Genomic DNA, 23,266 nt, shown 5'->3' with positions numbered 1-23,266 from the left:
AATCAAAAGCAAGCGCTAGGACCGAAGCTCCAGGCGGGTCCGGGTACCAAAGCCAAGGGAGCGAACCAGGTTTCGATGACAGGTATTTCTGTAAATGTCATTACCTGCCCACTTTCTTGTAATTGCACTTTTAATACATCGTTATTTGGTTCCCATGATCTTTTCCGAGTTTATGGAGAAGTTAGGGACCAAAGAGGTCACATTCTCTTTGACCCGGGCAGCTCTCACAACTTTGTTAATTACAAATTTGTACAGAAGATGGGGCTGTCGATGATACCTAGCGATCACACCTATGAGGTGCAGCTTCCAGCTGGGAAGCAGTTTTGGGATCGCAAGATTGAAGCGCTTCCTATCATGTTTTAGAGGCCGATGCGAGTGATTTTGCGATTGGGGCAGCTCTATTTCAAGAGGGCAGACCTGTAGCTTTCGAGAGTAAGAAGCTAGACGACACCCAATATCGTTGGCCCACACTAGAAAAGGAACTTTATGCTGTAGTATATGCCCTTAAGGTTTGGAGACACTACTTGTATGGTTCGAAGTTTCTTGTATTGACTGATCATCGGTCAATTAAGTATGTGTGTGATGTGTCTGAATTGAGGGGACGGAAAGCTAGATGGGCAGAATTAATGCAAGATTTTGATTTTGAGATACGTTATCGAAAGGGTTCGTTGAATAGTGTGGCGGATGCCTTAAGTCGAGTCAAGTTTGTAAATGCTATGTCATTTACGGAAATATCCTCAGACCTATTTCAATCCTTGAGAGGGCTATACGCAACTGATAGTCATTTCAGTTCTTATTGGCAGAGAGTCCAGGATGGGAGCTCCATGGTTGACCAGGACTCAGGGATTGTGCCACCTATGGTACAGGTGGCAGGAGGTCAGTGGATGATTAGGAACGGCTTGCTGTTCCGGAATGGAAAGATTTGTGTGCCAGATGTTCTGGACCTTAGATCCAAGATTCTCTGGGAGTGTCATGATGCTCCTAGTGCTGGACATCCGGGTATACATCGGACTTTGTCTCTTGTGAAGCATACCTTTTATTAGCCTAAGATGCGTGCATTTATTGAGAACTATGTAGTAGGTTGCTGGGTTTGTCAGGTTACTAAGGCAGAACGCCTTAGAAGCGCGGGTTTATTACAGCCATTACAGATTCCAGGTAATAAATGGGAAAGTATTTCCATGGATTTTATTACTGGTTTGCCTGGAACGCGCAAGGGTCATGACTCCATTTGGGTCATAGTCGACCGTTTGACAAAAATGGCTAGATTCTTACCTACTAGAACAACTATTTCAGCTGTTCAGCTGGCTCACGAGTTTGTGGACCACTTGTTTAAGTTGTATGGTTTGCCATCTGACATAGTCAATGACAGGGACTCGAAGTTTACAAGTAACTTTTGGACACTTGTTTTTGAGAAGTTAGAAACTACTCTAAGTATGAGTTCCTCAGATCATGCACAATCCGATGGCAGTACAGAGAAGGTTAACCAATTGGTTGAAGACATGCTTCGGGGATATGTACCTAAGAGACAGTCTTCATGGGAAGATTATCTACCTATGATAGAATTTGCTTACAACAGTGCAAAGCATTCCAGTACTGGTTACAGTCCTTTTATGCTTATGTACGGGTTTCAACCTAAGTCACCAGTTATGGTTGGGTTAAAAGGGATTCAAAATGATGCTGCAAAGAACTTCTTGCAAGACATGCAGGAAATGTTGTAGTGTGCCAAGGAGTCTATTAGAAGTGCCTAAGATCGGGACAGATTTTATGCTAATAGACATCGTTCACCTAGAGAGTTCTCTGAAGGAACGATGGTATATTTGCGAATTCCCAAGGAATCCAAGAGCCTAAGTACTGGTTTGGTTCCGAAATTATCCCCCAGATACCGTGGTCCGTTCAAGGTTATTAAAAGAATTGGACCAGTTGCATATCGACTAGAATTGCCTCCTAATGTTAAAGTACATCCAGTCTTTCATGTCAGTAGACTGAAAGAAGTCTTGGGTACGGATGATCAACTTGTTTCTCCTCAAGAGATAATAGAAGTTACAGATTTGACTTTTATTCCACACGAACCTGAGTGTATTCTTGAATTTCGTGACAGACAGATTCGTAATCGATCTATCACGGAATACAAGATCAAGTGGAAGGATCGTGTTGAGGAGGATGCAACATGGGAGACATTACAAAACCTCCAAAGAACATTTCCGGATTTTTTAGCGAACTCAGGAGTGAGTTCTTAGAGGAGGGGAAGTATGTCATGTGCACGGATTGGCATATGACGTGTACTGGGTACACAAGACTAGCTTAGGTAGCTTGGGGAGGCTTAGAGCTAGGTAGGCTTGATTCTCGGGTTGAGTGGCAAGGGTACGAACCAGTTAGGGGTCTTCGCTATTTTTGGCGCTTGGGGCCCGAGTCTATATAAGGGGCCCAGAGGTTCAGTTCTCAGAGAGCCGATGGGAGCAAGTTTCGTTCCCAGGTGCTAGGTCTGATCCTGGATTGAGTCGCGGACGCACGCCTGCATCTTAGCGTAGCCCAAGGCCCAGTAGCAGATCCCAGGCTTCACAGCGCCACCTGGTGGTATGGGACACCAGGCTGGTTTGGATCTGGTTGGGAGTTCGTGCCAGTAGCTCAGCTCGTGGCTCGGAGGGGACATCTCCTGATTTGGGATCATATCCCGTAGATGTCATGGTTGGGTGGTGAGCAGCCTGCTCAGTTTCTCACGTTGTGTGTGTGTGTGTTCTTGTGTTTGCTTGCAGATCAGAGGTTTCAGGAGTGCTGGGACGTGTCACCTTGGCAGCCCACAACACATGCCTATAAGAGCTGATTGGTAAGAGAGCTTTCCAAAACTTTTTGTTGTACTCTTCCAAGTTATGACAGTGAGCTGCATCGAACTTGTGACATGCTGTCATAACATCTACCTCAAAGGTAGTGGTCAACTAGGTAGCTGAAAACACTTGCTTAAACTGAACCCAACTCGTGGGTGCTCTATTTTGGAGCAGCAAATTTGTCCACCATTGTAGAGCATTCCCCTTCAAGAGGTGGCTGCCTTTCGCATTTTAGATGACTCAGTGAAGCTGCCTCTTGAGAAGGCTGCATCAAACTGTTGCATAAAAGTTAAAGCCTTTGGCCTGTCCTGAGCGCCATTAAAGGTCTCAAACTTCACTGCTGCACCGCCCTTTTTGTAATCTTTTACCTTTCCTTTGGGTGTCAGATTATCATACACAGGTGGCTGCAAAAATGGAGGTTGACTTGCATTCCCTCCAGCCTGTCCTGCGTTACCACTACCCATTAGAGGGTTTGTCAAACCAACCCCATGCATACCAAACATACCTGTAGGAGCTCCAAAGGTTCCTGCCCTTCCACTTTGCATTCCTGGCTGCATTCCAATATTGCCATACATCATGTTAGGCGTTGCGGGCTGCATTTCCCCAAATACATTGCCTTGCATCCCCCCTTGCATCCTAGGCTGTAAACCAACATGGTAATTTCCAAGCATTCTTTGACCATCATTAATTTGACCAGCCATTGCTTGAAATATTGAACCCCCACAAAAATACCCTAGATGCATAAAGGGTTGGGGAAGAGCTTGCTGCCGTTGATTTCGTTTCTGAAAATCAGCCCCTTGGCCATGCATAACCATATGAGGACCTTGAAAGGGCTGCTGCCCTGAAACTCCCTGTACATTTGGCATTACTGGAGGCTGTCCATCCAATGGATTCACTCCAAATGGCTGTTTTTGAACCCCACTAGGCTCCCTTGAATGAGAATGCTTCTTTCTCTCCTTGGACCTCAAAGGAGTATGCATAAACTCAAGGAACCTCAGGTCCTGCGTGCTGCGTGAGTGCTCCCACAGCGCTCACTAACCGTGTCTTAAAAATAGCATCGGCTTCCTCTGAATCCTCAGCCTCTTTTGACCCTTTTGACTCACTCACACCAAAAGGATTTACCACTTGCTGTGCCTCAACATTTTGGTCATTGTGGAAGGCTCCCTCATGCATAGATTGCTCTTCTTGCTCATCTTGGGATGACTGCCCCTCCATATCCCAATCATTATCTGTCAAAGACATATTTACTGATTTTCTTATCGCTGTAATCGAATTACAGCAAACAACACTTCACCAGAGACAATCACAGGCTCACCTCCTTAAGAAAGATGGTGATGTCCCGGCAACGGAACCATGAAACCAGCCTCAAGGCTAACAAGAGGGTACTAACCAAACAAAAGCCTTCACAAAAGAATACTCAGCAAACACTCCACGCATAGATAGGGGGAGCTAGAGCGCTTCTGCTCAAATACAAAGACACAAACTAGCCCCAAAGCCTTGGCGTCCCTTTTGGTATTTCTTTATTAATTGAAGAGTGCCACAAAGAGATTACAGAGTGAGTACCAACTCACACGCATTCAATGCTCTTCCTTGATTCAGAGGCATCAGTATCACTATACATTAGCCCTACAGGGCTCTGCTATCACATGGGACCATGGGCATCCATACTCAGTGCAAACACCTACATTTAACATGGGAGCCATTATTCACTGCCCCATCAAAGCCACACGCTCCCCTATCAAACACAAGTATTCACTGATCCACTAGGATACCCAAACAATGTGTGAATGCATAATTGAGCTACCCCCGGTGCTCAAAAGCACAAACCGTATCTGCAAGCATTCACTTTGATCATTTTGCCAAGCAAGTCTCTTAAAAAACATGGCCCTCTGCTCTCGAGCAATCACTAGAGAGCATGTGTGAACCCTTTTCCAGCTCTTGCACAAGCCAATGCACAACTCTTTGCTAGCTTTCTACTCACGTGACCACGTAGCGGGCTACCCCCAGCTCCTTGGATCCCAAATACTTGTACACACATCCCGAGGCCACCACAAATAGCTCACATGACCTGTGAAGTAGCCCAACACCAGCCCGTACAAACACCAGACCTGTGAAGTAGCTCACTGTACGGCTGATTTGTGCATAAGAGTGCAACTTTGTCAAGAAAACCCAAGGTGTAACAGCCAAGAGCTTCGTATTTAAGCCTTGAGAATTCGAAGTGTAAACCAAGCATGCTTTCTACTGCAACAACGAAAGACTGGATCGTACGACAGACTGTACGAACTGCCGTACGATTCCGTACCAGCAGCAATCGATGGATTTGCACGGCCACACATAGCTTGTAGATCCCTTTTGTACCATCGTATGGCCATAACCTTCGTTTTGCCGTGCGAAAAAGCCCATCTCATCTCGTTGCCCGTGCGTGATTATCGTGCGTCATTTTTCTCGTATCAACTCTCTTGCCCAAGGCCTTCCTGGGCTACTTTTCCAAAAGGGGCTGCATGGGCTTGCCACTTGGCAGCCCATGCCTTGGGTTGTCCCCAAGGGCCTCATTTGTCCCTAGGCCCCCCTCTAGTGGGGCCTTAATAAAAGCACACCAATGACCAACCTTAGTTCTAAGGTTCTTTGGGCCCCTCTTGGCCCTAGAACTTGTATTTGCCCCCAAGGCACAATTTTCTAGGGGGAAACTTGAACACCTCCATTCCGTGACCTCGCTACTTGATTCTCGGGGTCAAGGCCACATGCGAGCATTAAAACTTATGCCCTCGTGACACCCTATAAGCTAGATTTTGATGCTCGTTTGGGAGAGACTAAAATGAAATCATTTAGACTTTACAAGCATTTGTAGTTTGAATGAAGAGATTTTGGACTACTTTTTGATTAGCCTTCTCCTTTAGTGCTAGCCTTTGTCATGGCTGAGTTTGCCCTTGACGTCCGGAGTGCTGACAGAAGCTCAGTACGAAGACTTTGTATAATTGGATGCTTAAGTATGTGTGGGTGTGTAGATTTGTATGTGTAAGAGCATATGTTTATACTATGGTCTACACCCACTGTTGGGCACTGATGACGTTAGTGGGAATGTCATAGTAGCTAGTTCCTGCTATGCGTGATGGAGTTTATGGTTTTCAACCTTATGAGTGACTATCATGAGATTGAAACTGCATTATGTTGTGTTTTCACAGGATGTGTTTGGGAATGTTCCTGGATTCATCATGGTATATGATTGCTGCCCACATGCCAACCAATGTGCTGCCCATGTGGCAGCCCTAAATCCCTTGGCAGACCAGCCCTTGTGGCAGTCTGAAATACTGCCCACATATCCAACAATCACTGGTCCACCTCCCCTTTGCTATATCGGGGCTTACAAATGGGGAGGTGACCACTTAATATGCAGCACCCCCTTTCACCAACCTGTTGGGGCCCAATCCCAACTTGTCAATGTAGATACTCCATTAGCTCCCATCACAATGCCCTATGGATCATCCAGAGTAGTCGTCAGTTCCTGGTCTTTCAACCAATGGTTTCTATTCCTCTAGCTCCCCACAAAAGAACCACCTTGGTACACACGTCCAATCCATATAGAATTCCACAATACTTAAACCATGATCTCCCAATGAGCTAAAAAACAAGTACTACTGTGGCTTCAGCACACTCTGTCTTCCCGTAAGTGTCCCTGTCTCCACCGCTGAGGCTTCTATAGGTCCCACCCTGCTTCTGGGCTTCATAGATGCACCGAGACTTCCCCCGCTGACTTCTAGGAAAGCATACACCTTCCAATCTCTCATCACCTGAGAAATTCAAAGCACAGAATCTGCCCAAAACAAGTTATCAAGGCACAAATCACTATACAAGGAATGTACATACCAGATGATCCACTTGCTTGCCCTAAAAGCAAACCATGCACCTCATGGAGGCACACCCAACCACAGTGTGTAATGCTGTAATGCCCTCTTCAATCTCACAGCTCTTATCCAACTCTAAATTAATAGATCCCTTTGAAGAATCCTCCCTCATCTCAGTGCTATAAGCCAAGCGCCCATAGCAAGCCAAGCACTCCATGCTGTCCTTCACCTTCACAAATGTTTGTGACTTTTCTTTTGTCCGCATCTCAAAGTTATGAGTGACTATCGTGAGATTGAAACTACACTATGTTGTGTTTTTAGAGGTTGAGTTTGGGAATGCTCCTGGATTCATCTAGTATATGCTTCTGCCGTATTAGCGGACATGCAAATTTCACCTTGTGAAGTTTTCGTCCAAGTTGCAGCCTGCTGGTATTGCAATAATTCTTTCTATCTTAATGGTGCGTTGCCCTATCAGCTAGATTTAGATGCTCATTTGGGAGAGACTAAAATTAAATCGTTTAGACTTCACAAGCAGTTGTATCTTGAATGAAGAGATTTTGGACTACTTTTTGATTAGCCTTCTCCTTTAGTGCTAGCCTTCGTCATGGCTGAGTCTGCCCCTCACCTTCAAAGTGGCGACAGAAACTCAGTACGAAGACTTTGTATAAATGGATGCTCAAGTATGTGTGGGTGTGTGGATCTGTATGTGTGAGAGCATATTTTTATACTATGGTCTACTCCCATTGTTGGGCGCCGATGACGTCAGTAGGGATGTCATAGTAGCTAGTGAGACGGGTCCCATAGGTCATTTTTGGCCCCCCGAGGACGCTAATAAACTCTCTTTCTTTCTTTCTTTCTCTCTCTCTCTCCCCTCCCCTTTTTTTCTTCTTTCCTCATTCCTTACTTCTATTTTTAAATCTTCCCCTTGCCCATTGGAAGGTTCAAGGCCATTTCCTCGGCTTGAAGCTCACTTCCTTCAATTTATCCCATTTAATTGAAGCTGATTGATTAGCTCTAGAAGCGGGTTTTGCAATTGTTTCCAGTTGACTCCACAGGGGTTCAAGATTATGGAGTTGATTTTTCATGTATTTGGAGATGTGCCTCCTCCCCTTCATATGTGTACATGTATCGATCTACATCCTTTTCCTCCAAGATACTTGGGTCTTGTGTTCTGACACGGGTCATCTTAGTCTATAGGGCTGCGATTTTTGCAAGTTGTGCTTATTAGTTTTCTCGTTAGGTTACTTTGGCATAGTTGATTACGTTTGCTAAGGTTGCGAGGTATGCGAAATGCAGGTAGGAGCTTGCTTGTGCAAAGGCTGCTATCACAATAATGTTAGAAATGAAGGTTTGACCACTTGGAAATTCTCAATGTCATGAATTTTCAGATAACATGAATGAAAATTGCCTAGCTGGTTCAGTTCTATGCTATGGCATACGAATAGGAAATTTTCAGATAGGAAACTTTCTTAGATGGTGGTGTCCCATGTGTAGCATGCCCCATATCATTATATTTTGACAGGGATTCCAAATTCACCAATCACTTTTGGAGAGCCCTGTTCGACAACTTTGGTACCAAATTTAGTTTCTCCAATAGTATTCATCTGCAAGTAGACGGTGAGTCAAAATTCTACCGCCAACTATCATTCGACATTCTAAGAGCCCGTTCCCGCTCGGCACCAACTGGTCATAATTGCTATTTTTTGCTAAGGTTTGGCATGCTCCCACTCGCTGCCCCGGTTGTCATGCTGCCAAGATTTGGCATTTCTACACCCCGCGGGAGATGGAAAAAAAGGTCTCTCCACCTGGGCATTTTGGGGCCAAGCTCCATACAGCCAATTTCCTTCAGGTTTTCTTGTCAATTGTAGGTTTTCTCGTCAGTTGCAGGTTTTTCTGGCCGATTGGAACATTGCACTTCATGGGAATGACTTTTCCCAAATGCTCGATAATGCTGAAGGAATACTTGGAGGGCTCATATCACACTCTTCAAAGCAAAAGAAAGGGGGCTTTCTGAGGCAAAAGAAAGCTGGTATACCACAGTAAATCCTCTGGGAAGAAAAGGCGAAAATATGCGTCAGGTCGCCTTCACCTTCTTGAACAAAGTCGACTGGTTTTTCTCTGTTTTCTCCTTCAATATGCAGCCATTGTTGCTCAGATTTCAGCACAAGGTAGCTCTAGGTATGGAGAAGCTTGCCCTGGAAGAAATTAGACAAAGACAGAGCAGGCGCAGAGAACTTGCAGGAAGAAGGATTGACGATTTTCGTGCAATGGCGACCAGCAACGCGTATTATACTTCAATTGCTTGCAGCCGTAAACTCGCCCCAACAAGAGGGATCTCCAGCAGAAAGGGCGTGGAAAATGGGTGAGAATCAGAGGAGAACAAGCTCAAGCAAATTTTTGGAAGAAGAGGGAGAGATGGTGAAGAAGAAGAAGAAGATGATGATGATGATGTGGCAAAAATGGGCTCAAGGGGGATCAAATGGCTCTGATACCATGTTGGAAAACTGAAAGGAAAGCAAAGAGTGGACACAAAATCAGAATACTTGTATATAGAATGAAGAAGAAAGAGGTCCTTAAGTAGGCACCTCATACAAGGTCACTGACATCACTGATGACCTCAAAGCTCCACAATCATCTCCTCAATCTGCTCCTAGATTCACTCAATCATCCTATGTGGCTTTTCCACCACCTAACTGTGCTTGTGGGCACCTAACTGTGCCTCTAGCACTCACACATAGAAACATAAGGTGTGCCTGAGGCATACACCTTGAGATATCCCAACATGTGGCTGAGGTAGTTGAGCGTGAGTAGATCTTGCTTCATCAGTTCAAGAGAGGGATAGGCAATTGACAACGCTTGTATGTAGTGAAGTTCAAGCACAGGGGCTCCCACGAGGCACCATGGGTGACAGAGGATTTCTCACGGATTATCCAGACCTCCTCGTAGCGTACAAGGAGGCCTTTTCACGGACATCCACGGCCCACGGCATGCTGCCTACGAGCTGTAGTGCCATCAAATACCGCTAACTTTTTGGTTAACATTGACTTTTGACCGAACTGCTCAACGGTCGGCATTGACCAGCCGACCTCGGTCAACCTGCCCTAAAAGCCTATATAAGGCAAGCCCTCAGCAGCAGCAGCTCCAAAGATTAGGATCAGGGCAGGAGAGTCTACAGCAGCCCAGCAGTTTAGTTAGTTCTCGGCCTGGTTTAGTCTGGGATATCAGTCTCTAGTTCTCTTTTGTATTGAGGGTTCTCCCTCCATACAGTACTTGTTCTTTACAGTTGTATTCAGCCCTTTGGGCTTGTATAGTTATTATTTCCCTCTTTGTAGGCCCACTATATTCTCTCCCTGTGATTCTCATACTCACTCCATAGTTCCACTTGTGCAAAGAGAATGATCAGGAGAGAGAGTGAGTAGGCTATCTCCCTGTTACAAAAAAGCACTCTATCTTATCCCTCTCACTCACCCGCCCCTCCTCCCCCTCTTACTTCTCGTTCTCACTCGCTCCTCCTATTGTTCTCCAGCCCTTTTCCCTTCTCTTTCCCCCCCCTTCTCTATTCTTGCCCCTCTCATTCTTTTGGGCGATGAATTTGGCTTTGTACTTGTCAATTCCTCCATTTGAGTTGAGTTTGACTTTGTATATATGTGATGTGAAGCCAAATGGAAGAGCTTTTGATTTAAGATGTGGAGATTTGCATATTGACCAAAGACCACTTTTTTTCCCACATGATATTTTATTTTGACATACTCCTGCCAGTTTTTGAGAGGGTTATAACAGCTGTTGATTGATGACGTATTGTTTCTAACATCGAGTCAATGTGTCAATTATTTAATGTGATCAAATCTGCCCCAGGTAGACAAGTGTTTCAGGAGCTTGACAGGGACAAGGATGGGCAAATAACATTGGATGATCTGAAAGTGGCAATGCACAAGATGAGACTACCATCCTTTTATGCACGGAGGTTTTTGCGCAGCACGAATACACTGTGGTTAGCAAAATCATTTGGATGGTCAGAGTTTTCCTCGTTGATACAGCAGAAAGAACCCATAATGATTCGTCTTTTCAACTCTATTGGTGTAAGTAAATCTGGTACAGTCCAAAGAACACACGTGAAGGATTTGCTAGGGAATGCTGGCCTGCCTGCGACAGAAGCCAATGCGATGGCTATGATGTCATTTCTAGGAGTAGACACAGATGGATCTGTGAAGTATGGTCAATTTCGAAAGTTCATGTTGCTTATTCCATCAGAACACCTTGTCTTGGATCCTTGGTACAATGTTTCTCTATGCCTTGAATCTTTTGTGTGTGTTTTTCCCTGAAATGTTTCTAGTGCTGAAATATTCTGGCAAAATGAGAGAGCATAAAATTAGGCCTTGAACATTTAGGCATAAGGTGGTAAAGACAAGGGACCTCTAAGCTCACCTGTGTGGGGTATCTTCTTGGTCACTAATCCATGGTATATATGAGGGCAGGAGTGTTTGGTTCAAAGCTGCCACATCGAGACCTGAAACATCAAATAGAGACTTTCCCCACTCTGCTTTAAAGAGCGCCAACTTATTTTGCAGAAGGCTTGTACATCAAAGTGAGGCTACAAAGGTAAAATTCTGGTTCTCTGGACACTGTTTAGGAAGTGACTCTGTATCCGATGTGAGGTGCCTTTATTGTCAATTTCATTGAAGAAATTGCTAAGACCCATGTTCAATCACGCTCTCCTGTATATCTCAACTGTAGACTGTAGAGTATTCTTTTTTGAAAGATGAAACATGCTGCGACTTTATGCAACCTCTTCTTAGTCACATAGAACCATTGGGTCTTTTATGATTTCGTCCTGTAACTTCATATTCCTGTTCAAACTTTGGAGAAAAACTTAAATAGTTCATGCAACATTGAACACATTTTTATTGTAGCCCATTGAGGGTCTCATCAGTGTGTTTTACTTTTGGCTATAATTGAGAATAAGAAATGGATTTTAATAAGGAAAAATCTTTGAATATAATTAGTAGATGCTTAACCTTCACTTGTAGCTCAGCTTGTCTGAGATCCCCCTTTTCTACTTTTCTTTGGGTTTTGGGCGTGATTATGCATCGATGAACATAAATGGACTTTGGGTGAGGTCTGCCTCTTCTTATCAAGTGTTCAGCACAGTAGTGCCTGGTTTTCTTTGCTTGAATCTGTTAGCGGTCTATTGTTCTTCTGACTGTGTGCTAATGTTTCAGTTTTCACAAGCCATTAAAAAAAAAAATAGAGCCAGGGCAAATGCAGAGAAATGACGGATTGTATGTATGGGCCTTGCCATACCTTACTTTAATAGAGTTATCTGCAGATTTTGTTGTTCTTCTCAATATAAACCGGTTGTATCACTTGATTTGATGTCTAGAACCGGTCAATGATGATATGCAACCAGTCAATGATGACAGATATGGAGTTCTGTGAGAACTTTGCACTGATTCTGCTAGCAAAAAGAACACACAGCTGCTAGCCAAAAAGAAACACACACACACACACACACACACACACGCACGCACGCACACGCGCACGTGCACGCGCGCACTCTCACACACACACACTTACACTTTTTGTGTGAAACCGGCCTCTAATCACTCAGAGGGCAGTGGAACTAAACCTTTAATCACTTCAGCACTTATTTACAGCTCACAAAGCATATATCACAACCATTAACCATTGCATGATCACCATTTGGCATTTACCCATTTGTTCACAAACAAAACCACTGAAAAAGGGATGGAGGCTAGAATGCCCCTGCTCAACAGACATGGACAAGTGCACCCGATTGGCCCCAAACACCGTGGCGCCCCTTTCGGTATTTCTTTATATTTCACAGTGAAATGATTACAAGTTGCATCTGGGAGACCTTCCCTGCAACTGAGCACGCAGCCCCAATTCACTAAGCCTTCGCAAGGCTTTCAAGCATATAACACCATCACATAAGTGCACTTAACCCGTAGGCTCAACCCAAAGGCATTCTCTTTTTCGAGTGCAATTCCATTGGCTGTCCAGATGCAATCACACTGCACCCCAGCTGCACTCTCCTTGAGTGGTTTCCAGATGGCATTCACAAAGCTTTTCAAAGCTCCGAAATAAAATCAGCAAAGTACCCAACCGAAGAATGACTCATGTAGCACTGCCTGGGCACCTGTGAGCCAAGAAAGAGGCGGCACACGAGGCCAACCAATAGCTTATGACAAAAAGAAATTGCAGTAGCAAAATCACAACTCACCAAGCCCTGAAGACTCGAACCAAGTCCTCAATCGCCAAGAGGACATAGTAGCCAATGCCCAATTGCATTCTCAGCCAAAGAGGAGTGCAAAGGCATGAAGAAAGAGCATTTACAAGAGCCGACCAGCAAGAATTCCACTGAAAAATGCGAAAAGAAACACTTCTGTCGCGAAGAAGTGGGAGTTCTTGGGCTCAAAAGAAGCGTGCTTCAGAGAGGAATGCATTGAGAAGGTTTTGGAGAATTTCATCGCCGGAAAGTCCTCCAAAACTGAGAAAAACCAGTCAACCAGCACGTCGGACCACTCGAAATTCAACAGAAAGCTGTAGCTTTGCAAGAGGAGAGGCCCAGGAGGCGGTAGAAGCAAAAAGGTCCAGAAAAAGCCACTTTTGCAAATTCGTCCAGCAAAAGAAGTGCTCAGCTCTGCCCGTTCTATCAAACGCACGGAGGGAAAAGCATATCACTACGAAGGGGAGGCAGAGGGGAAGCCATCGGGCCAAACGGAAGTCGAGGAATCCAAACGGGTGAGGAGTTATGAAGAAAAACGGAATTCAGCTGAAGGAGGCTGAAAAACCAGTCCAAAATCTCAACAAAGGGAGAAGATGAGAGAGAAAACCACACATGTGAAGTTTAGAAGGCCCAGGAAGGTCCAGGAATGGCAAAGGAGCATGTAGAAGGCACTAGAGCCACCTGGAACTCTAGGGGGGCCACTGAAGGTACATGGCCCTCTAGGGGGCCCATTAAAAATGCCACGTCATCATTTCCCAACAACCACTCTTTTAATTCCTTGGAATGCCTTTGGGCCTAGGGATTAATTACGCTTATGTGCTAGGCACCATGCCGCGTTTAATTACACATTATTAAGCCCACGCTTGGACTTTTAAAACCAAAGTTGTCACGGTCTTGTAGTACATTAAAGTACCTAGAATTTCACGCCCCCGTGACATACCCCTCTCTTGAAACAGCAAACCACAGTTTGCTGCCCCAAAACACAGGAGCGAGCATGAAATATAGCATAAAAGAGTATACAAGAAAGCCGCAGTTATAGTATACAGAGACAGTGAAAATATGGCTAGGAGAGGCATGCATCCATCCATATATACTGCTCAAAATCTATGTGATCCTCGGCGATCAATAGTGAAGATGCATCAATATCATGAAGTCTCACAGCAGAAATACTGTCAGCTCAGTATCTCAGATGAAACATACAGTGTCATCAAGCGACCTCATGAAATCACGGTGAGCCCGTCTGTACTGAGGGAGTGGAGGTGCTACCCCCCTCTCGAACATCAGGTAATGCTCCAGACGCTCGCTCTGCTGAACTACCTGTAGGAGCCCGGACCGCAGTCGGCTCTAATTGGAAAGCATCAAGGTAAAGCTGCAATATCCCAGGTGAATCTGCCAGTTCACCTTCCTCCATCCATTTCGCATCAAGTGATGGGTAATTTTGAAATTTTACCAAGTAGCGACGGATAACTTTACCCTTGAGCTTTCTATCTCTGTGTGCCAGAATCTGCTCTGGGACCAGAAGTTCATCCTGTTCTTCCACTTCAGGCTGCACCTCATCAGGTACATCCTCGGGAATATCTCCATGATATTGCTTTAATAAGCTCACATGAAAGGCATTATGTATCTTCCAATGCGGAGGCAACTTCAGCCTGTAAGCTACCTCGTTTATCTTTTCAGAAACCTGGAAAGGACCATAGTAACGCATGTTCAGCTTTGTGTACAACCTTTCCTTGCCTTTCTTATTTTTCAGCCTTGCCTTCTGAAAACGCAGCAAAACCCAATCACCTTCTGTGAATACCAATTCCCTGCGGTGCTTATCTGCTGCTCTTTTCTGCTTGTCTTGACTTCTTTGCAAGGCATATTTGATCTTCTTGTAAGCCTCTTCAAGGCTTTCCACAAAACGATCAGCTTCGAAGATTTTCTCTTTTGTATGCAAAATGGGAGGTATCTTCCTGGCACCTTCCACTATTTCAAAAGGTGCTTTACCTGTGGATGTGTGCACCGTATTATTGTAAGCATATTCCAGCAAAGGCAAATAATGCTCCCATTTGCTTTTGTGGTCTGAGACATAGCATTTAAACATATCCAAGATGGTAGAGTTTTCCTGCTCCGATTGTCCATCAGACTGAGGGTGAAAAGATGACGAAAAATTCAGCGTAGTGCCCATATTTTCAAACAGTCCTCTCCAAAAGAGGCTGGTCATCCTCGGATCTCTATCACTGATTATGGATTCAGGCATCCCATGATACTTGAAGACATGCTGCAAAAACAATCTGGCCATTTGATCTGCTGTAATTTTCTTTCTTACTGGCACAAAGTGGGCTTGTTTGCTAAACCTGCAAATTATTGTCCACAATCCATCATGTCCAGTAGGAGTACGTGGAAGATCAAACACAAAATCCATAGCTATGCTTTGCCATGGTCTATCAGGAATTGGCAAAGGGTGTAACAACCCAGGTGCCTTCTGCCTGTCAAACTTTACTTTCTGACAAACCATGCATGTTCTCACATATTCTTCCACATCTTTCCTCAAAGATGGCCAATAAAAGTATTGCTCCACTGCTGTAATTGTTGCTGTAATTCCCCTATGTCCTGCATATGGAGGAGCATGACTTTCCATTATGACTTTCTGTCGCATCTGATCAGTGACACAAAGTCGTCCATGCATCAAAATGAAACCCTCTTTCAACATATAGTGATCATGCCTTTGACCATCAGAAAGCTGATCATAAATAGTTGAAAAATCAGCATCATTAACATACTGATCTTTCATCACATCTAACACATTGTTGTAAGCAATGCTCACTGCTGAAACACTGGGTTTCTTGGAGACTGCTTCAGGCTGTGGTTTCCTGGAAAGTGCATCAGCCACGACATTTTTGTTACCCGGCACATGTACAATTTGAAAATGAAACATTGAGAGGAAGTTAGCCCATCTCATGTGCTTTTCAGATAATTTTCTCTGCGTGAGAAAATATCTAAGTGACTGATGATCTGTTTGCACATAAAAATCAGCTCCAAGAAGGTAATGTTTCCATGTGGTCAAAGCATGTATCACTGCTAACATTTCCTTCTCGTATGTCTGCAAGTACAATTCAGCATCTTTGAGAACTCTACTCTCATATGCAACCACTCTGCCATCCTGCATCAAAGTGCCTCCTATGCTGTTTCCACATGCATCACAAGTTACAGCAAAGGGTTTTGCAAGATCTGGCAAGATAATAACGGGTTCAGAACACAATTTTTGCTTCAGCTCTTCAAAAGCTGCATTTTCCTTTGGTCCCCACCGAAACGGTACAGCTTTCTTTTGTAAAGCATGCAAGGGAGAAGCAATTTCTGCAAAGTACTTTATAAACCTCCGATAGTATGAACACAACCCAAGAAAGCTTCTGACTTCATGCAGATTTTTCAAAATTGGCCAACTCCTTATGGCCTCAACTTTTGCAGGATCCATCTTGACTCCATCCTTTGACACTATATGACCGAGAAAATGAATCTCATGCATAAAGAATTCACTTTTCTTGGTGTTTATTAATAGCTTGTGTCTTTTCAACTCTTGAAACACAATAGTGAGGTGTTTCCTGTGCTCCTGCTCATTTTTAGAGAACACAATGATGTCATCAAAGAAAGTGCCCACAAACTTTCTGTGTGCTCTAAAAATTCTGTCCATCATTCTATTGAAAGTGGCAGGTGCATTAGTCAAACCAAAAGGCATCACAAGGAACTCATATAAGCCAAATGAAGTGCGGAAGGCAGTCTTGTAGACATCTTCAGGCCGTATCCTTATCTGATGGTATCCACTTTTAAGGTCAATACGACTGAACATTGAAGAACCTTCCAACCGATCCAATATATCATCAATGCGTGGAATTGGAAAACGGTTCTTAATTGTGACTTTATTCAAAGCCCTATAATCAATACACATTCTCCAACTGCCATCCTTCTTTTGTACAAGCAACACAGGGGAACAGTAAGGAGAATTACTTGGCTGTATTAATTCCTTTTCCAAGAGTTCCTTCACTTGTGACATTATCTCTTCCTGTTGTGCCTTACTGACACGATAGGGAGGTATATTAGGCGGTGAGCTTCCTGGAATTATATCAATTTGATGATCCTCGGGCCTCTTGGGAGGTAATTCTTGAGGAAGTGCATCTGAGAAACAATCTTGAAAATCTGAAATAAAAGCAGCCCTTTCTCTATCTAAAGCAGAAAGAGTAGAGCCTTCTTGAAGTGGTTGGCTGTCCTCTTTGACAAAAATCAAGTACGCTGAAATATGACGCTTTATTACATTGGAAATACAAGAAGCTGAAACTACAGGGATGGACTCCCCTTTCAACTTTACATCAAGTACATGATTTTTGCCTCTATGAGTTAAAGAAATCTTCTTGTTTCTCATCTGCACATCAGCCCCCACCCTGTACATCCAAGGCATCCCAAGCAAAGCATCACACTCTGGCAAAGGCATAATGTAGAAGTCCTCTGCATCCTGATATCCCTGGATATGCATCCTCAACTTGCCAATGATAGGAGTGACAGGTGTGTTGAGTTCAGGGTTGGCCATATCACACATGTCGGATGGCCCCATTTCCTCAGGCTCGATGCCAAGCCTTCCTGCCATATCAGGAGTTATGAAATTTGCCTTTGCCCCAGAATCAAAGAAAAACAAACAATTCTGATTTCTGATTTTTCCCCATGCTCTGCACATCTCAGTCTTTTTCATTTCCTCTTCATCATGTGCATGTGGCAAACTCCCAATCACATCTGGAAGAAGTCCTGCAGAAGGTTTAGGCTTTTTGCCCTTCCGATCAGCCTGTTTATCACCATTCTTATCATCATCTGACCTGTCTCTTTTCTTGAATGGGCAATCATAAGAGCGGTGTCCCTCTTCTTTGCATATAAAACATTTGTTTTGCTCCATGAGTGACTTTTTCTCTTCATCAGATAACTTGGTACGGGGCTGTTTATTAGGCTGTCCACGCCTTTGACCAGCTTTGAATTGGGCTTTTCCTCCCTTTTGAAACGGTCGTTTGCCATAATTTTTATTTTCAGATTTGATGTCCTTATCCTGGTGTTTGGCAGCCCGTTTGTTGTCTTCTTTCTTGCTGTCCATAAAGCCCAAATTCTTCTCCTGCATCCATGCATATGCTGTCCTTGCATTCTCAATTAATTGAGTCATAGAACCCACCTTGGTTTTGATGCAATAATCACGTAGCTCACTAGGCAATCCACAACAGTACCTCTCTATTTGCTCTTTCAAAGAAACATGCCTGTAAGAGCTCAATGGCAGCAAAACATCCCAAAACCTCTGGGTGTAATCATCTAGATTCTTGCAAAGTTTGTATGACAAGTCATGCCAGTGTGAAAGTACTTCAACTTCAAAAGTTGGAGTAAGCCAAGTAGAAGAGAACACTTGCTTAAATTCCAGCCAAGTAGCAGGTGCATCTCCATGAAGCATAAGGTTAGTGTACCACTTAAGTGCATTGCCTTTCAAAAATGTGGCAACCTTCCTCATCTTGGATGCTTCTGTAAACAAACCCCCAAGAAATGCAGCATCAAACTGTTGAAGGAATGTGAGGGCTTTGTACCTGTCCTGTACTCCATTATATGTATCAAACTTGACATGAGAACCACCATCCTTAAATTCTTTATATACATTTGATATTGGCTGTCCCAAAGATGGCTGTATATTTGCAGCATTCCCTTCACTAGGGAGAGCCATGCTTGGCTGAACATTAGGCATGGGAGCATATGCTGTGGCTTGCATGCCTGGCTGCATTCCCACATTGTCATACATGGCTTGTTTTCTATGCCCAATTGGCGGTGAAATCAACATAGCATCAAAAATAGAATCTGTACCAAAATATTCAGGTTGCTGCCTCAAATATGGCTGAGGTGGTTGAGCCACATTTATGGACTGCACATTATTATTTTGAGGAGTAGAAATACCCAAACCAAGGCCTTGTGCTGGCTGCTCATACTGTTGCACTGGATGTACTTTTTGTACCTCTTTCTCAAGTGCTCTTTTGGGCGATTCCTCTCTCTTGGAAGTCACTTTCTGAGTCATTTTTGATGGTTGTCCCTCATGGGAAACTGATGCATGAGTGTGCGGTCCGCCATGAGAAGCTGATGCATGTGTGTACTCACTCTTTCCGTGCTTGTGCTTTCTTGATTTCTTCTTCTTCTTGGCATTTGTTTGCACAATCTGAGCCAAATTTTGAGTCAGCTGAGTCAAAGCAGTCACTGCACTTGCAAGCTGTGCATTCAACATAGTAGCATCATCTGACTCACTGCTAGAACTAGTATCACCGTTGAGCTCAGTTGTAGATTCATGTGTGGCCTGCTCAAAAGGCATTTGTTGTGCTTCCTGCAGCTGTACACTAGCTGGATCATTAAGGCTTTCCTGCCTTCTCCTTTGAGGAGTTGTGGAGCTCTCTTGCTCATGGGTACTCACCATGTTTATGGTTGTAATATTCAGCTGTCAAAAAGTGCAGCAAAGATATCCTTCCACCAAACTACCGAGGCCCACCTCTTGAGAAAGAGTGTGTGGTATCCCGGCAATGGAACCAATGAAACCGGCCTCTAATCACTCAGAGGGCAGTGGAACTAAACCTTTAATCACTTCAGCACTTATTTACAGCTCACAAAGCATATATCACAACCATTAACCATTGCATGATCACCATTTGGCATTTACCCATTTGTTCACAAACAAAACCACTGAAAAAGGGATGGAGGCTAGAATGCCCCTGCTCAACAGACATGGACAAGTGCACCCGATTGGCCCCAAACACCGTGGCGCCCCTTTCGGTATTTCTTTATATTTCACAGTGAAATGATTACAAGTTGCATCTGGGAGACCTTCCCTGCAACTGAGCACGCAGCCCCAATTCACTAAGCCTTCGCAAGGCTTTCAAGCATATAACACCATCACATAAGTGCACTTAACCCGTAGGCTCAACCCAAAGGCATTCTCTTTTTCGAGTGCAATTCCATTGGCTGTCCAGATGCAATCACACTGCACCCCAGCTGCACTCTCCTTGAGTGGTTTCCAGATGGCATTCACAAAGCTTTTCAAAGCTCCGAAATAAAATCAGCAAAGTACCCAACCGAAGAATGACTCATGTAGCACTGCCTGGGCACCTGTGAGCCAAGAAAGAGGCGGCACACGAGGCCAACCAATAGCTTATGACAAAAAGAAATTGCAGTAGCAAAATCACAACTCACCAAGCCCTGAAGACTCGAACCAAGTCCTCAATCGCCAAGAGGACATAGTAGCCAATGCCCAATTGCATTCTCAGCCAAAGAGGAGTGCAAAGGCATGAAGAAAGAGCATTTACAAGAGCCGACCAGCAAGAATTCCACTGAAAAATGCGAAAAGAAACACTTCTGTCGCGAAGAAGTGGGAGTTCTTGGGCTCAAAAGAAGCGTGCTTCAGAGAGGAATGCATTGAGAAGGTTTTGGAGAAGTTTCATCGCCGGAAAGTCCTCCAAAACTGAGAAAAACCAGTCAACCAGCACGTCGGACCACTCGAAATTCAACAGAAAGCTGTAGCTTTGCAAGAGGAGAGGCCCAGGAGGCGGTAGAAGCAAAAAGGTCCAGAAAAAGCCACTTTTGCAAATTCGTCCAGCAAAAGAAGTGCTCAGCTCTGCCCGTTCTACCAAACGCACGGAGGGAAAAGCATATCACTACGAAGGGGAGGCAGAGGGGAAGCCATCGGGCCAAACGGAAGTCGAGGAATCCAAACGGGTGAGGAGTTATGAAGAAAAACGGAATTCAGCTGAAGGAGGCTGAAAAACCAGTCCAAAATCTCAACAAAGGGAGAAGATGAGAGAGAAAACCACACATGTGAAGTTTAGAAGGCCCAGGAAGGTCCAGGAATGGCAAAGGAGCATGTAGAAGGCACTAGAGCCACCTGGAACTCTAGGGGGGCCACTGAAGGTACATGGCCCTCTAGGGGGCCCATTAAAAATGCCACGTCATCATTTCCCAACAACCACTCTTTTAATTCCTTGGAATGCCTTTGGGCCTAGGGATTAATTACGCTTATGTGCTAGGCACCATGCCGCGTTTAATTACACATTATTAAGCCCACGCTTGGACTTTTAAAACCAAAGTTGTCACGGTCTTGTAGTACATTAAAGTACCTAGAATTTCACGCCCCCGTGACATTGTGTGTGTGGTGAAATCCCTCTGTCACTATATTACAAAAAACAGTCCCATGAAAAGGCCCGTGAAGACTGACATTGTCGACAAGTGGCCGGAGCAATATGACGACGAGCTAGAAGCTGTCCGAATGGGAGAACGCCACAAGAAGAACTTTTGCCGAAGAGGAAGTTTGGAAGCCCAAATGTACTGCAATCTTTGGTGCCACCACCGAGAGGAGCATGTGACAGACTGGCTTGAAGAGAAATCCATGGGGGAGGCAGCAAGACCTTATAAACAGATGCAACCATGATATTTGCCAATGGTAGTGGATGGCAAACACTATCATTTGATTGTAGAACGCAGTCTTTAAGGCTGTCCATCATCTTAAGATGGGGTATGGGCAGATAATGCAACATCTATGACAATAGGGACCAAAGAGGCCTATAATGCTACCCCAATGCATATTGTCTGACAGCTATAGGAAAAGAGATAACCATACCAGCTGCATCAATCATATCTTCCACACATTCCTTGGGTCCAAAGAACACAAGAGCGGTGGTCCTGCAATGCTAATGGAGGCGAGAACATTTTCAACCAATGAAGGCTTTCAGCATGCAAGGAGTCATTTGCAAGAGTATCTTCAGATGAGAGAGTATATGCTTCCCATCAGAAAGCATATGAGAAACAAAAGGGCATCCCTTTATTTTGCCATTGATACATCCCAAAAGAACATCCCTGTGAGAGGGCTGCCACCTACCAAAAGCTATTGCAAAATCAAGTGCCGCATCATAAATATCTTTTGTATACTCAATGTCAAAATTATATGATTAAATTGCAACCAACACCTCTTTTGCTTATATGACAAATTTGGTTGAGTGAGGAAGAATCTGAGTGTCCTATGACTGTTTTTCACCGTAATCTTGCTCCCGTACAAATAGTGGTGCTATTTCTTGAAAACATGCAAGATAGCCAACATCTCGTGATCATAAACATGGTAATTGAGTTCCTTGGCATTTAACTTTCTACTTTCAAAGGCTATTACCCCCTGTTCCTGCCTCAAAACAGCCCCCATACTTTACCACTGGCATCTGCCTCCCTCGTGGCTTGGCATCAAGATATCTGTAGGGCTTGGCATACTGCATCTTGCCGTTTGATACAGTAGGAAATTTGGGGAATGGTGCTGTAGCAGATTTCTTGTCATGCCAATCAGCCTTTTCAGAATTATATGAAGTCCCATGACTACTGCCCAGTGTATCCTTATATCTGCTGGCATACTTAGGCTCAAATACCTCTGTGAGTTGGGCAGCTCGCTCAATGGTCTGAGGGATATGTGCCCTCACATATGCAGTCAAAGGACGGTGCAGTCTGTGTATAAAACTCAGCAATTTGCCCTTTGCAGATATGTCCTGCACAAACAAAGAGAGCCTCCAAAACGCTGAAAATACTCCTGGACCGTTCCGCTCTAATACGAGTGATGATACAAACGTAGTTATCATGATTTCTTTGAATCCCTTCCATGTGGTTGGCTTCTGAGGTGAATCCCTCGTATAGCGCCATCACGTGTGAGCACAATCTTGCATATGCATGCCAGCAAAAATGATGCCAGCAAACTTGGGGTAGAGGTAGAAATAATCTTCCAGCTTCGTGAGCCACTCCTCCAACTCATTTGGAGTGCGCGTGTCATCTTGAACTTATGCATAGTGAGCTTATCCTTGAAATCTTTTGCTACATAGTTTTTGCTCTGGCCACTCCCAATTGCATGGGCCTCATCACGCTTAAGGTTCACGTAATGATGAAATGGCATCTGCTCATGGATGGGCACAGGTAAAGCACGGTAAGAGGGCAATGCCTCGGACAACATATCATCAATCCCGGGCTGTTGTCCATAGTCAACACTTTGATAAGATGTAGAGCCAAAACTCTGATGCATGGCTGCGTATGGTTGTAAGTACTCATCGATGGTGGAATGGGAGCATGAATCCCGCCAAATGCATCTCGCTACAGGGACTGCATACCAAAGGGCTGAGAGGAGGATTGACCTCTCTCCCACTGCTGTGGATTTCCAAGCGAACCCAAAACAAATCTAGGTATCGTGGCTGGTGTGGTGAAAAGGCTAACTGTACTCATAAGAGCATCATCGAATGCACACGAGCTTGGGGCGGCCCAAAATAGATTGCTCCATCTACAAAGGTGCAGAGAGCTGTAAACTG

The 23,266-nt window shown here is 44.4% G+C and overlaps 1 protein-coding gene across 2 annotated transcripts in view; it reads left to right on the top strand.

Moving 5' to 3' along the window:
* The window catches only part of LOC147893367 (uncharacterized), a 59,411-nt gene that overhangs the window by 12,803 nt on the left and 23,342 nt on the right, over positions 1-23,266 (top strand). For both annotated transcript variants that reach the window (XM_087386051.1, XM_087386050.1), the window contains exons 2-3: positions 10,520-10,937; positions 11,140-11,263. In XM_087386051.1, coding sequence (XP_087242177.1) covers positions 10,520-10,937; positions 11,140-11,263 — 542 coding nt within the window. The remainder of the gene's footprint in view (positions 1-10,519; positions 10,938-11,139; positions 11,264-23,266) is intronic.

Source organism: Dipteris shenzhenensis, chromosome 15, assembly GCF_047967505.1.
Source record: "Dipteris shenzhenensis isolate YYH24624 ecotype China chromosome 15, Dip_SZ_1.0, whole genome shotgun sequence".
Classification (NCBI taxonomy): Eukaryota; Viridiplantae; Streptophyta; class Polypodiopsida; order Gleicheniales; family Dipteridaceae; genus Dipteris; species Dipteris shenzhenensis.
This window is presented reverse-complemented; position numbering and strand designations above follow the sequence as displayed.